Consider the following 16685-nt stretch of genomic DNA (forward strand, 5'->3'; position numbering starts at 1 on the left):
CCTTAGACGTCCTACCTGAGTCTTAGCACATGGCCCAGTGTGGCTCTGTGGTCTGAGGCTCACTTGGAATGGGGCAACAGCCACACTGACACTGCTGAGCTCTCATCTCACATAATTCACACCGCCAACACTTTAGATCTCCGAGTTGAAAACAGTTGTCAGTTATAAGCTGCTCAAAGAATGCCACATCTACCATAGACTACTGCTCATTCCTGAGGAGAAAGTAAACTGCAAGTGCTTGTATTCCTTATTTTTTGTGTTCCTTCCATTGAAAATCAGGGTGAGTTTTGCACTGTCACCTGAAGAGATAGCATGTATAGCCTGCCTTCCTTTCGCCAGGAATGTTACTTTCTTCCTAACGAACGTTATCTTGAAATTATTTCCACGTAAGACGCCACAGTCAACTTCAAGGCCATGCAAACTTGAACAGAAAAAGGCAACTCAAATGGTCTATATTTGTTCAAATAAAATTATGTAGAAGAAATATATATACATGACACTGAGACAGACTACTCATTAAAAACAACTGCTTACGTTAAATTAAGTGACAATTCAATATTATTCCAGTGTTTAGCTTTGAGAATAGGAAATGCGGTAGCTAAAGTCATCATAAAAATGAAGACATTCACATTTGAGGTTGTTTGTCACACATCACACCATCCCTAAAGGCTTGAAAAGATGACAAATTAACTTTCCATGCCAGTGTGAAAATCCCATTAGCTTAAACATTTATGATTTAGCAAGCCATTGCATTTACTTGCAGAACTTGTTAGGATAAAAAAACCTCTTTATATATGCTAATGCTCCCCACCCATTTTTCCTAAAATGTTCAAATGACTTTCAGGTCATCTTTCCCTCTGATCTCAAAGTCAATTGTCATAGTATTTTCCTCAGAATTTTAGTCCAATGCTGACAAGTGTGATCAGTGACCATTTGTCAATGTATTAAATATTAGTATACAGTACAGCAGCTATCTTCACCACAGAATTCCAGTTTATTACCTATGTATAGCACAGTCAAGTTATACTGTGATCCTATATAAAAATGCAAAAACTGTCAAATGTGCTGTGTCCTCTCATATATAAAAAACTTTACATCATGATAACAGTCAACACAGCTTACATGAACATCTGCCATTCATAAAAATGTGATATACATTCTGTTGTGCTATGCAGATCAGAGAAAGGAAGCAAGATTATCATATCAGTTGTGACAATTTAAGGGAAAAAAATCAGAAAATCTTATCTTTAACAAGATCTGCATGTTGTGTACATTTAACTAGACCAGAATCTGCTGTGTGCAGTGAAGTCCAATCCATAAAGTTTGAGCTAAAAATTGGTGCTTCTAGTGGAATGTTTTTCAAGAATTAAAAGACATATAAATGATTTCAAGGCTAACAGAGTAGCTCCACACCAAAATGACACCTTAATTTTTTTTAAATCACTATAAACAATATTTAATATATTTTTTGTAATAAGTTCTTGAAATCTGGTGTGTATATTATACTTTCAACACATAAATTTTTTTAAAGTATTTCTGATGACCAAACCAGTTTTCTAACCAAATAAAGCTCAGTACACAGAAGTACAGTCCCTACCCCCCCCCATCCCCATGAAGTCATTTAAGTTAACTGTTAAATAACATCATTTATAACTATGTGAGACACGACTGTTGTGTACACACACACACATTTTTTATGGAAATACCACTAGGCAGAAAAGATTTAGGTGGAAAAAAGTTTTTACATGAATAAAATGGAACTGATCTGTTGAAAGCCTCCATTTAGAATCCCCCAATGAGGCAAGAATAGGAAGCCATGGAGCATAGAGACTGCTGTACACAATTTACCGAGGGGGTTTCTTCTCAGCTGAGACCTAAGGACAGGTCTTGGTCACCTGCCACCTTACCGTCACAGCCTCGAGTATCAGGTTTACCTCCTAGCAGTGTGCCAGATCAAGTCCACTCATGCCACAGAATGGGTGTTTCCTTCACCTCAGCCAAGTGGACGGCACCCACTGAGGTTCAGTATCAAGTTTGTTAATTAACCGAAGCAATTCCTGGTAGGCTTTATCGAGGTCTGAATTCACAATTGCCGTGTCAAAGTAGTGGCCGTTGTTCTGCTCCATCTCTCTAGTTTTCTCAATGATTTCCCTCAACTCTTCTGGCTGTAAAGAGCAGATAAACACTGTGAGGTTAACTCCATTCTTTACCAAAATATATGCATCAGAGATGGCCGAAGAACAAGAAATAACCTTACACTGCTTTCCTTCTCTCAAAATATTCACCTTGTCACTGCCACAGTGCTCTCCTGTGCTCTGGCATCTTCAGGATTCATACTGTGACTCATTTGGGATTCAATATAATCTGTTTATACTGCGATTTAGGTTTTCATATATTTCTGTCTTACCACACCCACAAGACAAAAGTCAACTTTGAGTTCCCCACAGACATTCATTTTTAAATATTTTAGAGCTTCATAACCTCTTCCTAAAAAGAACAGAGTGAACTTCTCTGGCTGGAGCAAGGGTGGCGGCTCTTAGACCCGTTCTGTCTACTGCAAACTCAGGCAATGCAGACATCACTGGGAAAGCAAAGGATCGATGCAATGGGTATCTTTTTAATAACAACACTGCTGATCAACCCTAGATTTAAAAATCATATACAGCTGACCCTTGAACAACACAGGTTTGAACTGCACAGGCCCACTTACATACAGTTTTTCAAGAAAATATCTGTACCTTTTCGAACTTCAGTTGGGAGTCCGTGGATGTGGAAGTATGCACTGATGAAACCATTTCTTTTCCCTCCCTCCCTTCCTCTTTCTTTCTCTCTTTCATTCTTTCCTTCCTTTCCTTCTCTCCCTCCCTCTCTCCTTTCCCGTTCCCTCCCCCCCTCCCTCCCTCCTCCTCTTTTCTCTCTCTCTCCCTCATTCATCCATTTTTTATGTTGCACTAGGTTAGAATGGACCACCTCAGGAGCTTCTGAGGCGAAGACATTTATTTCTATTACCACAATTACTTAAGCAAGCCTGGTCCCTCTCACTTCTGTAACACTATGCAGCATTAGTGATCGAGTTTGCACAACTTACACCATTTTATATAGGGGACTTGAGCACCTGCAGATTTTGGTATCGGTGAGGGGTCCTGAAACCAATCCCCTGCAGATACCAAGGGCATTTATTAACTTAATGTTTTGGGGGAGTCAAAACTTAAATGGGATTCTTGACTGCACAGAGGTCAGCATCCTTAAACCCCATTGTTTAAGAGTCAACTGTATATATATCTATATCTATATATATAATACATATTATATAAATATATCATATATTCTTTGGGAAATACTCAGCTTGGTATGTTAAATTGCAACTCTTTTTTTTTTCAACATACAAACATCTTTAAGATGCAAAAAGCATCCTAAGCAGTTTAGAAAACGATATAAAGCAAGCTACTTTAAAATACTGTGCGAGGGAAACAACTGCTTCACACAGGCAAGCAGGTGGCAAGGCTGTGTGCCTGATCACCAGGCACAATTCAAGAAAGTGAAACTGCCTCGAGGGCCACCCTGTCAATAAAGAGAACTAATTAACCTCAAGTCCATATGTCTCAGCTATAAAAGTCACATAACAATACTATATTGGGTCCACAATACAAAATGACTGGTATCACTCAGCTGCTGAACTGTGTAAGAGCAGGAAACCGAACAAGTGGAGCTCCGGCCGCCCTGAGGCGCTCTCCCCTGTGCGCTCTGCTTCGCGGGTGGAATGCTGTGCGTCTGGCTCCGCACACAGAGCCCTTTGTTCCCTAACAGGCACTAGCTACACTGCTGTCACTGAGCACACTGACATTCTTGCTGAAACTCATGTCTATTCAAAGCTCATTCAAAGCTTATTCAAAGAACATTCCAGAACTCAAAATAGAATCTAAACTTTGTGGTACCAGAGTTGAAATGTAAATGTTAAGCCCCACAAATGACCCCACATAGGGTCACATGAATATCCAACCCACCTAGTTTTTCTTTATCGAATTTAAGGCTCTATTCCTTCTTTTGCCAAAATGGCATCATTTGTTTTAATTTCCTCTTACTTCTCAACTTATAATGCACGACTCAAATAAAACAAAACGTTTTTGCTCAAAAATAAAATTATTTTTTGTTGACGGGTAAGATTAGCCTTCAGGGCAAGGTGACTAGGAGTTTGTACCATCAGTTTACCATACTCAAGCCCCATTTGGACAGAACACATTCCAAGACTCCAGTCAAACCAGATAACTGGTTCTTTACATTTTGCAATTTCACTGACTTAAAACTGAGGAGTTTTTATTCAACACTTCTATTTTGTGAGTGATAAAGCACCACTGGGAAAACCAAAGGAGATAAAACGTAAGAGAAATTAAAAGGCAGTCAGGCCCTGGCTGGCTCAGTGGTAGAACGTCAGGAGAAAGGACCGTCTTTTTCAAGAAATGATTCTAGAGCGACTGGATAGCCACTGGATTTAAAAAACCAAACAAAACACCAACCCACTCTTACCTTACACTAAACAAAGATGAACCTGAGAGAGATCATACCTGAAAGTAAAAGCTAATACAAAAAAGATTTTAGAAGAAACCACAGAATGAAATCTTTATAACCCTGGAGTAAACAAAATTTTTTGTACAGTAAAAATATTAAGCCTGACCAGGCGGTGGTGCAGTGGATAGAGCGTCGGACTGGGATGCAGAGGACCCAGGTTCGAGACCCCAAGGTTGCCAGCTTGAGCGTAGGCTCATCTGGTTTGAGCAAAAGTCTACCAGCTTAAATCCAAGGTCGCTGGGTCCAACAAGGGGTTACTCGGTCTGCTGAAGACCCGCGGTCAAGGCACATATGAGAAAGCAATCAATGAACAACTAAGGTGTTGCAAGCTCAATGAAAAACTAATGATTGATGCTTCTCATCTCTCTCCGTTCCTGTCTGTCTGTCCCTGTCTATTCCTCGCTCTGACTCACTCTCTGTCTCTGTAATACATAAATAAATAAATAAAAATATTAAGCATAAGAAAAATTGAAAAGGGCACTTCATTAAGATTAAACACTTCTGATCTTCAAAGAACTCATTAAAAAGATACAAAGGCTTTGAGAAAATATTTAATATCCACATATAAATTAAAAAAATATTAAAATAAGACTTGAGACATTTCACATAATATGCCTAAATGACAAGGTGAAAAGATGCTATCAAAGTAATCAGGAAAGTGCATAATGATAACACTTCACAACTCTTAGAACTAAAGAACTGTCACAAACCAACAGCAAAAGATGGTTAAATGTAGAGCAAATGGGACCAAAGGGGGAGCACAAAACAGCAAACTGCTGTAACACAGCCTGGCAGGCTTTACCCAGGTAAACATACGCTTAGCGTTGAACCAGCAATTCAAGAGGACGAAAACATATGTCCCTGAAAACTGTAAATGTTTAGGGCAGCTTTGGTCATATGAGCCAAAAACTGCAAAAACCCAAATGGATTTTAATTGATGAGCAAACAAATTGTGATATATTTTGATCATGGCACATAGAGCACTTAGCAATAAATAGATATAACTACTGTTAGATGAATATTAAAACTAAACATACTGTACAGTCCCATTTATATTAACTTCTAGAACAGATAACAAATCTATAGTGACACAAAGTAGACTGTTATTAACTATTAACTTTAAAGGGGCATGAGAAAATCTTTTTGAGTGATGAAAGTATGTATTCTAAATCTTGATTGACATGGTAGTTACACAGGTATGCATTTTGCCTATATTCAATGAATTATACAATTAAAATGTATGCATTTTATTTATGCAATTAACCTCAATAAGTTTAACCTCAATGAAAATTTAGAAAATTCTAATTAGTAAGTCAAGCATATTGTATACTGTTAAAACATTTTGGTAGTGATTAAGTCTGTGCTTTAAAACATGTATAATTGGGACTGACATGTGGTGGCACAGTGGATAGAACAACAACCTGGATTCTGAGGTCCCAGGTTCGAAACCCTGAGGTTGCTGGTTTGAGCGTGGGCTCATCTGCCTTGAGCACGGCGTCACTGCCTTAAGCATGGGGTCCTAGACATGACCCCATGGTCACTGGCTTGAGCTCAAATGTCACTGACTTGAAAGCTCAAGGTCAAAGGTATGAGCCCAAGGTTGCTGGCTTGAGCAAGGGGTCACTGGCTCGGCTGGAGCCCCTGAGTCAAAGCATGTATGGGAAGCAATTAACGAACAACTAAAAGTGCCGCAATTTTGAGTTGATGCTTCTCATCTCTCTCTCTTCCTGTGTGTCTGTCTCCTCTCAAAAACAAAACAAAACAAAACATATACATATATGTATAAATATATGTATGTATACTTGGTATCTTTCTAGACCTCACTCAATTTGGGATGGCTAAAATTTACAATAAAGTAGGCAAAAAAATTCCATGAGAGCACTGCCAGAGACCATTAACCAAAAGAAAGTTGTTTAACATGCTGTGAAATGGTATATGGCCACTGGCATCATATTGAATCCTTGCTGAAGAAAAACCTAACTAAAAAAGAGTGTGCACGTTCAAAAACTGAAAAGAAGGCTGAACAAGTAGAATGAAGTTCACTGGTCCTTAAGGTTCAACTCTGAACAACCATGGTATTCCTTGTTTACCAACGTAGTTACTGGGTACTAAGTCTCAGAGTATTATCATACGTTGTGATCCTCCCTAAGAACAGCAAGTGACCACATTTCATATTTCTTCTGTATCTTCCCAAGTGCTAAGGACAATAGATACTCTGACTCCACTTACTTATGAACTATGATTATGCTGCAAAAGGTAAAAAAAAGGTAGTGCCCTGGCCAGTTGGCTCAGTGGTAGAGCGTCGGCCTGGCGTGTGGAAGTTCCAGGTTCGATTCCTGGCCAGGGCACACAGGAGAAGCGCCCATCTGCTTCTCCACCCTTCCCCTCTCCTTTCTTTCTGACTCTCTCTTCCCCTACCGCAGCCAAGGCCCCATGGGAGCAAAGTTGACCCGGGTGCTGAGGACGGCTCCATGGCCTCCGCCTCAGATGCTAGAATGGCTCCAGTTGCAATGGAGCAATGTCCCAGATGGGCAGAGCAATGCCCCCTGGTGGGCATGCTGGGTGGGTCCCGGTTGGGTGCATGTGGGAGTCTGACTGCCTCCCTATTTCTAACTTCGGAAAAACACACACACAAACAAAAAAAGTAAGAAAAGGTGAAACACGTCTTTATCCAGCTAGCCTACTTAGCCTAAACATTATGTTCAACATGTAGGATGAGAAAGCTCCTGATGTCTTGTCTCAGACACTGAAAAATTCTACCTTCCCATACATACAGATTGAGTAAGAAATGTTAAGTAGGCCTAGAGTAAAAAAAAGTATCTTGAGGTAGAAGAAGGAGGGTTAGTCATCCAGAATTAAAGGAAAGGACGCATTAAATAAATGCAGTTATTTCTGAATGACTTCAAAGGAAGACATGGTTTTATGGCGTTTAAGGAGATTGAGAGGCATAGCAAATGAAATGAGGTCTGAGTGATTCCTCTGTTAAATAGCAATATTTTAAAAAATCAGTAAAAACCAAGAAAGAATAAGTATTTGTTACTTTGACATAGCAATTCACATGAGAGTTTTCATTTTGCACATTTAAACGAAATGCCAATGCTTTCTGGTAATTGGTATATTATCATTTTATTATTATTACTTTTTTGTACTTTTCTTAAGTGAGAAGCGGGGAGGCAAAGAGACAGACTCCAGCATGTGCCTGATGGGGATCCACCCAGCAAGCCCACTAGGGGGTGATGCTCTGTCCATCTGGGGCTGTTGCTCCATTACAACTAAAGCCATTTTAGTGCTTGAGGCGGAGGCCATGGTGCCATCTTCAGTGCCCAGGCCAACTTTGCCCAACAGAGCTTGGCTGTGGGAGGGGAAGGGAGAGTTAGAGAGAAGGGGGAAGAAAAAGAGTAGAGAAGCAGATGGTCACTTTTCCTGTGTGCCCGGACCTGGAATCGAACCCAGGACATCCACATGCCAGGCCAAGGCTCTACCACTGAGCCAACTGGCTAGGGCCTCATTTAATTATTAATAATGTTTGGTAAACTATGGACTTGCTCAACCATGTCCAGAACATAAAATAAGTTTACAAAAATTTTCATTTTTAGATCATGTGAGAAGACCACAGGGAGGAGACAAACAGAATATAAAATTTCAATGAGAAAAAGAAGAAAAACAGGAGCGCTCAACACTGGCTCCCTGCATATGCAGAGTATCTACAGAGAAAAGTGGGCAAGCCGTAAGCATCTGTGTGTGGCGGGTGCCACAGACTCCCTGCGGAAGAGTGAGGAGGGCCAAGGAATGCCAGGGCTACCGTACATTTGGGCTAACAAGAGGGGAATGTGTGGGGAACAAGAAAAGCTGCCTTCTTGGAGAGCTGCCAGAGTCCACCCAGAGGCAATGGTGGCAATTCTGGGAAAGCAGTACGGCAGACAGAATCATCAGTCTGAAAGCTAAGCTGACGTGCTTTTAAGCACTGACATATTATGGCCATGACTGTTTCAGGTTTCTTTTCAATGGAAAAGTACACAGTATAAAACCCTACCTTTGGATTCTTGCCCTCTTTGGCCAACAATGCCCGAAGTCTTTCTTGTGAAGGGGGTGCAATAAAAATAATATATGGTTTCAAGTCTGAATTCCGGAGAGTCTTCAATGACTGAAAAGAAAAGATATTTTGGATCTTTAAAGTAATTTTCATTATTTATCTACTTCCCAATAATATACTTGGGATATAATAATATCTTTAAAAAAAATTACCCATGAGTGTTTCTAAACATTTTTGTAACAAAAAATTCACAGTATTTTAAGATCCTACCATTCACTGTAAAAATATATTGTGTACCTATAAAAATCACACACACACACACACACACACATACACGCTATTGGTTTGCTCTTCCAATGTAATGACAACGAATGATACTGAAGGATTACAACTATGAAATGCTAAAACAGCTTGCTCATAAGATCCATGTATAATAACTGTACTAAAAACCCATTTTTGAGGAATTAGAAATGAGTTGTCACCTCACCATGTGCCAGGGTCTAAATTCAAGCACAGAGAGAAAGACTTTAAATACATATACAAAAAGTAATTCTGGAAAAGCATATCCAAGAAAAACAGACTCTGTGTGGAACAAGAGGTTGTGGCTGTCCCCTCGTCTGCCCCTGCGTGACGGTGTGTCTGCAAACTGGAGTCTCTATCAAAATGGGAATTATAGGGGCAGGCCCCCCTTTTTAACCTGAAAACATTATTAAGACAATATGCTTAATTTCTCTATGTTCTCTGGCACATATGCTAGCACAAATAATATAAGAATTTTGAAGAAATTTACTAAAAAACATTTATACTTCTCTTAAATGTTTAAAATTGAAATAGTAGAGAGTAAACTCTTTTGTCCACTAAAAACAAAGAAAACCTAATTACTATTTCAAGAGAGCCATTTTAGTCAACTCCTGTCCCCTGCTTGTTTAATGACCACTGCTTGTTTCCTGTGTTCACACACACAGTGGATTCCAGCACATTAAGGAAAGTGTTATGCTGAAGCTGTTTAGTTTAAGAAAGCTTTACCACAACAACCTTAAAAATCCCAAATTTCTAAAATTATTTCTTAATGAAAATCTGAGAATCAATTTAGTCAATCTGTTAGTCATTTTTTAATTTTTGCTTAGTCTTCCAAACAACATAAACCAATGGAAGTTTCATTATTTAATACAACGAAGCATTCATTATAATACTTGAACCAGGGGTCCCCAAACTTTTTACACAGGGGGCCAGTTCACTGTCCCTCAGACCGTTGGAGGGCCAGACTATAAAAAAAACTATGAACAAATCCCTATGCATACTGCACATATCTTATTTTAAAGTAAAAAAACAAAACGGGAACAAATACAATATTTAAAATAAAAAACAAGTAAATTTAAATCAAGAAACTGACCAGTATTTCAATGGGAACTACGGGCCTGCTTTTGGCTAATGAGATGGTCAATGTGCTCCTTTCATTGACCACCAATGAAAGAGGTGCCCCTTCCGGAAGTGCAGCGGGGGCCGGATAAATGGCCTCAGGGGGCCGCATGTGGCCTGCAGGCCATAGTTTGGGGACCCCTGACATAAACTATGGTATTTAAAGCCACAACTATGACTTTTATTCTAATTTTTATCAGATCAGAACTGGAAAAGGGATATTCTTTTATAATCTCTAAAACCTTTAAGGTACTACCAGTACTACAGTTACTGTATTTTAGGTTTTAGAAAACAGGTATGTGTGTGTAGGTAGATGCGTATTTCATTCTCTGAGGAAATGGAGATTTAGCAATCTGTCTGATTTCACACAGAGAATCAGTAGGGAAAAGCTGTGTAAGAACTTAATTAGGTCCTGTGGTTCTCGGAGCAAAATGCCATTTCCACTAAGTTACTTTGCAAAAAATACCGTCAAGTTCAACACCCTAAACCAAAACAGCTTTACCTGTGCACGAAGACTTAAAAGACATATTTTCCCAGAGTTGATCACTTGCCGTACAGAATCTATGCTGGTTCCATACAAATTTTTCTCAAATTCACCATGCTCAATGAACTTCCCAGCTGCTATGTCTGCCTCAAATGCTTGCCGAGAAACAAAGTGGTAATCTCGACCGGCTACTTCGTGGTCTCGCCTACTCCGAGTCGTATCTGGGTAAACAAACCACGTAAAAATAATTGGCATGGATCAGGGTAGGACTGGGGATAATTCTGTTAATCAGGAAAAAATTTTATTTTATAATACAGGTTATAAAATATGAATTGAGGACATGTTAAGAACCCAGGTGTTTAACACTGGTTTTATTTCTAGATTGAGAAATGAACAAAAACGTTTTTAGTATCTTAATAGTTACATTTTTAACTTAATACATTTTATGCTTACACTTTAAATTACTTCATCTTGCATTTAAAATACTACTACTCACTTTTCCCCAAAGTTTATTTCCATAAGATTAGGTATTATATAAAGTACCATATAAATTTTAAACAGAGCTTCCATGTTCAGAGATTATGTCTCAATTTTTCTGTCTTCTGCATCAGTTTAAAAAACCAGAAGCTGATTCCATATTGAATAGAGAATTATAAGAAGTCCAAAATGAAATTCATTTAGAAAGTGGTACCCTAGTCTTAGGAAAAATTGAAATTTTCCAAGAAGATTTGGTTAAAACAAAGTTCTTTCCTGGACAATACTGTTTTGATAAAATGGATAAAAGATTTCCCTAGCCAGTTAGGTTCTAAGGTTACAGTATGAAAAGCACAGGACAGTGGGAATGCATCCAAACTTACGGGGAACTGCAGATGCAAAGCGGTCCTTCTCTTTGTTCATGAGCCTCTGACGTAATTCATTCTGGCCACAGTTCTGTGGCCCAATCAAAATGATAGGTCTTTTCCTATTTGCTGGCTGATGATAAAGTGACATTTCCTCATAAGTTAGGATTTCTTCATTGTCATAGTCTTTAGAAAAAGAAAAAGTTAAGCCCTTCAGACAGATTTATTGCTATGTAATAAACAAATACTCATAGATCTTCCAAAAATACTGGAAAGAACACAATTTATTATTAAAAACACTTAGCTTTTTGAATCAAGATAGTATTATGAGTATCTTCCCATGTCATTATATCCTTTCCAGGATACTATGAAAATAAACCAGACAATATATTGTTCTTAGAAATGTTTATTGCCCCTCTTGTTGCAATCTATGTTTGAATGTTTAATATAAATATACTGTGAAAGAGGGTGGGGCACCAGGGGATAAAATAAGGAGAACAGTAGCTATCATTTTTGTAAAATGGAGATACTAACACTTTATTTAGAGGGTTGGTTTGAGGATCAGACATTGTACACGCTGAGCATAGGCACAGACAAACATTCACAACTAGTGGCTACAGCCAGTGGTATCAGAGAAGGCTGGAATGCTTTTCTGTGATTACACAACTTGAAACCAGGTCGTATCTGTGCGATTCACACTTCCTGCATTTATATTTATTCTGGAATACCTGAGGTCATGACTCAAGAAGAGGTGTAAATTACGATAGGTGGGGTAACATTCCTAAAGCCCATAATTCAGATGAAATCAGAGCTGTTAAGTGAGAAGACAAAGGCAGACACAGATGGCATTGCCCGCGGACAGTCCACGTGACTGGGAAGGGCACCAGGTGCCCACGGTGCAGTGGGACTCTCAGCTAGAGGCTCCATGGAGTGGGGAGCTGTCTTAGTCTTGCCAGTGCTCAGCACAAAGCACAGAGTAGGAACTCAAACAAGACTGGTTTCAATTTCAGCTCAACCATATTGTAGCTGTAAGAACTTAAGCAGGTCACTTTAATATCTGAATTTGGATTTATTCACCTATAATCTCAAGGACTTGATTGTGAGAACTAAGTGGATGAAGGTATCTAAAGCATATACAGTTAGCCCCCCAAGACTACAAGTTACTATAAGTGAGTTATTAACAAAAATGTTAATTATGATGACACCATTATAAACAGAAATGTAATTCCTTCGCTTCCCAAAATGCTTTTCACTCTGAAAAATCTGAGTTCCTTCTTCTAATATGTATAATCAGACTGTGGCAGCAATGTAATCTACAGGCTTCGTTTATGATCTGTAGACATCACATTTGTAAATTTTGTAGAGAATAATATCTATTAGAGCTGAACTGATTAACTTGTGTTTCAAAAAATGAAAAACACATTAATCACTTACTCAAGCATAGACAAGTGGCCTAATAATTCAATAAATCTTCTTAGTTACAGTATATATCAATTAGCATGAAGGATATTTATTTTGGAAAACTTTTTTTAATTAATAGATGGAATCTCAGATTTAGTTTTATATGGAGTTTTTCAATACTCTATAACACCTTATTTTCATGTTTAATTTATGCTGCCTAAAAATTATTTCAAGGTATTAAGAGAATAAACCTTATAAATTGTTTAAGAAGTTCAGGATTGCCTTGACTTTATTTTTTAGCCTGTTTCTAACATGAACAAAAGCAGAGGTAGCAAATTCTAATGCCCATAAGGACCAACCAAGAAAGTAAGGAAAGCAGTAAATCAGGTTTAGTTTATAAAAAACTGGATGGCCCGACCAGGCGGTGGCGCAGTAGATAGAGTGCCGGACTGGGATGCAGAGGACCCAGGTTCGAGACCCCGAGGTTGCCAGCTTGAGCGCGGGCTCACCTGGTTTGAGCAAAAGCCCACCAGCTTGAACCCAAGGTCGCTGGCTCCAGCAAGGGGTTACTCGGTCTACTGAAGGCCCACGGTCAGGGCACATATGGGAAGGCAATCGATGAACAACTAAGGTGTTGCAACACGCAATGAAAAACTAATGATTGATGCTTCTCATCTCTCTCCGTTCCTGTCTGTCTGTCCCTGTCTGTCCCTCTCTCTGACTCACTCTCTATCTCTGTAAAAAAAATAAAATAAAAAAAAATAAAATAAAATAAAATAAATAAATGAATAAAATAAAAAAAAACAACAACAAAAAAACTGGATGGTGTGGAAACTGTTGAACTAAAATAGTAGGTACCCAATGTAAAGGCAACAGCCATCATTCAGTCCAGCAGAGTGTTGTCACCTGGGAGTATAAGCCGTGTGTTATTAGAGCTTTTGATTTAAAGAAAAGCTACAACTTGAAAACTCCTGTGTGCCTAACAGCCCGCAGGTAGCCTCTGTGCAACGGGCTAAGATAGTCCTTGTTTACTTAAAATACAATTATACTGTTGTATTACTTTTGCATATAGACAGTTTAAGCATTAGAGGAATTTCAATTCAAATTCCTCAATTTAGAGGACTATCAATGTAATACTATATGTTAATTGTCCTTTAATTTTTATAACAATTTTTATCAGAATTTAAAACACTGCATTACTCATAGGATTCCAAAAGAAAATCATTTTTGCTAAATGGTTTTGTTAAGCCCTTGTGTCATATTATGAGTCAAACAGGACTAGAAACAAAACTCCCTGAAAATACTAATTTAATTTCCTTCCAATGTTAAATAATGGGTCTCTTTTAGATATAATATAAATCCAGCCATTTCTAAGAGTAAAACTTACCATCATTTTTATTGGCATTATATAAAACCTTTTTCCTCTTCTTTTTATTTTTCTTTGCACACCATAGTTTTCCTGTGGAATAATCATAAACATAACTATAAAATGTAGTATTTGTTTCCTTGAATAAAGCTACAAATTGAAGAACTCTATAATAGTTTTTAATTTAAATTTATAAACACATGACATTGTTCATAGGAAAACTATTTTTCAGGAAAGTATTTACAACTTTTCCCATTTACCTCACATTACAGATCAACAATCTTTGATTTTAAATCTTGTCTTTTCTTTCCAGTTCTCAGATAATCGGTTTTGTCGTTCACATCACTCTGGCCACACACACACGCTCCCTGACAGTTCTAAATGACATGTAAACTTAAACACCGTTCCAGATGGATACCAAGAACCCTCTCCTCAATGTCGAATAAAAATGTCAAACCTGATTTTTCTGGCTCCTTATCTTCTTCTATGGTTTGTTTCATGGCTTCCCTTTGCTGCTGGAAGCTTTTCCCTTAATAATAGAAATGAAAAAGAGTAAAATATGTAAGAGACTAGAAGTATTTTTTTTTTTAAATCCAATGGAAAACAACAGAAGTAACCATTTATATTCTCTTCTACTTCCTTCTGCCACTTATGAGAGTGTATCAGCTATGATTATAGGCCTACAAATGTTTGAAGTATGAAGTTTCAACCTCACTTTCAACCGATCCTAAGATATGTATTACTAGAATATATCACCTACTGGAAAAGACAAATATACTAGTGTTAGAAAATCTATAGTTCAATTTTTACAAAGCTTTCATTGAGCCTTTACTAAGTGGAAAGTACTGTGCTGGATCTTACAACAGAGGAACCATTTAGAATGATTTGAAATCAAGCAAATTTATTCTAAGAGCTAACTTTCCAAAACAATACGTGACCATTCATCACTTTTAGACTCCACTCAACATATGTGTAAATATGTGTATATGTTTTAATAATTTTTTTTAAAAATCACTAATTTTTAAAATTTAGTAATTTATTCTTACTAATGATACAAATAAATGAAAGATTGTTTTCCTCGTAGGAATAAGCTTTTCATATAGGAGGCTTTCAAGGTTTCTGACCTTTTTTTTTTTTTTTTAAGCAAAGAGAGACAGACAGGAAGGGAGAGAGATCAGAACCATCAATTCTTCATTGTGGCACTTGAATTGTTCACTGATTGCTTTCTCATATGTGCCTTGACTGGAGGGTTCCAGCTGAGCCAGTGACCCCTTGCTCAAGCTAGGGACCTTGGGCTTCAAACCAGCAACCTTTGGGCTCAAGCCAGAAGCTCTGGGCTCAAGCTGGTGAGCCTGCACTCAAGCCAGGTAAGTCTGTGTGCAAGCCGATGACCTCGAGGTTTCGAACCTGGGTCTTCAGTGTCCCAGGCCAATGCTTTATCCACTAAGCCACAACTTGGTCAGGTCTTCATCTTCTTTTAAGATGACTACCTTAAAACTAAATGTATTTTCTTTGAAAGCAAAAAATAGTTTTACTTAGAAAATTCTGGATTGGAGTTCTACTTTTATATTTAATGTTTTATCTAATTCTTTCCATTTCAAGCCAGGGATTTCTAAACATCAACAGGCAATTTCCATCTACATTGGAATAGTCTGTAGAAGGTAGTATACTTCATAAAAACACTTGAGTGTAACACACATAAGCATGAAAGGAGCCTGACCAGGCGGTGGTTCTAGTGGATAGTGTCAGCCCAGGATGCTGAGGATCCCAGTTTGAAACCCCGAGGTTGCCGGCTTGAGAACGGGATATAGATATGACCCAGTGGTCGCTGGCTCGAGCCCAAGGTTTCTGTCTTGAACAAGGGTTCACTGGCTCGACTGGAGCCCCCCAGTCTAGACACATATGAAAAAGCAATCAATGAACAACTAAGGTGCTGAAACTATGAGTTGATTCATCTCATCTCTATCCCTTCCTATCTGCCTATCCCCGTGTCTCCCTCTTTCTTACCAAAAAAAAAAAAAAAAGAAAAAGAAAAAAAAAAAGCCTGAAAGGAAACCAGGTTGTCTCCAGGGGCTATACAGATTGCATTCCTAAACAAGTAACTGTGACTAGAGGGAAGATTCTAAGAGCATTAATAATTGAAAATGAGTATGTCTCTTTAACATAAAAAAAAGGGAACAAAATAATTTAAATTACTTTACATATTAAAATGTTTAAAAATATTAGTGTCATACTTCTCAGGCACATTTTTATAGTATACACAAATGTAACTATTTTTTAAATAGAAGCAGACGTTAATGAAAAATGGACATTATGAACTCTTAAAAATCCTTCTAACAGAAAACTATTATCAAACTCAAACTAAGGTGGCCCTATTTAATTGTCCAATAAAAAGATTAGCAAAAGATATAACTGAAATGTACTTGACTCATGTACATACTTTTAGAAACTCAATACAATCAATTGCCAATAAACACCAGTTCTAAATATTTCTGGGCAAAGGCTGGCATGGGAAGAGGATATGAAACTGATATCCGGCAGAAGCAATGAGGAGAGAACTATGATGCCTGCTAGTAC

The 16685-nt window shown here is 38.1% G+C and overlaps 1 protein-coding gene and 1 non-coding gene across 4 annotated transcripts in view; both read right to left on the bottom strand.

Moving 5' to 3' along the window:
* Nucleotides 1-828: 828 nt before the first annotated feature.
* The window catches only part of PALS1 (protein associated with LIN7 1, MAGUK p55 family member), a 96498-nt gene continuing 80641 nt past the window's right edge, over nucleotides 829-16685 (bottom strand). For all 3 annotated transcript variants that reach the window (XM_066342453.1, XM_066342451.1, XM_066342452.1), the window contains 6 exons: nucleotides 14566-14637; nucleotides 14130-14201; nucleotides 11360-11527; nucleotides 10521-10723; nucleotides 8600-8710; nucleotides 829-2165 (listed from right to left, as the gene is read on the bottom strand). In XM_066342453.1, coding sequence (XP_066198550.1) covers nucleotides 1989-2165; nucleotides 8600-8710; nucleotides 10521-10723; nucleotides 11360-11527; nucleotides 14130-14201; nucleotides 14566-14637 — 803 coding nt within the window. In that variant the 3' untranslated portion in view covers nucleotides 829-1988. The remainder of the gene's footprint in view (nucleotides 2166-8599; nucleotides 8711-10520; nucleotides 10724-11359; nucleotides 11528-14129; nucleotides 14202-14565; nucleotides 14638-16685) is intronic.
* Nucleotides 2945-3081, bottom strand: LOC136377877 (small nucleolar RNA SNORA66). Its single transcript, XR_010746492.1, has one exon. It is a non-coding gene; the product is annotated as a small nucleolar RNA SNORA66 (small nucleolar RNA).

This window comes from Saccopteryx leptura, chromosome 6, assembly GCF_036850995.1.
Source record: "Saccopteryx leptura isolate mSacLep1 chromosome 6, mSacLep1_pri_phased_curated, whole genome shotgun sequence".
NCBI classification, from domain to species: domain Eukaryota; kingdom Metazoa; phylum Chordata; class Mammalia; order Chiroptera; family Emballonuridae; genus Saccopteryx; species Saccopteryx leptura.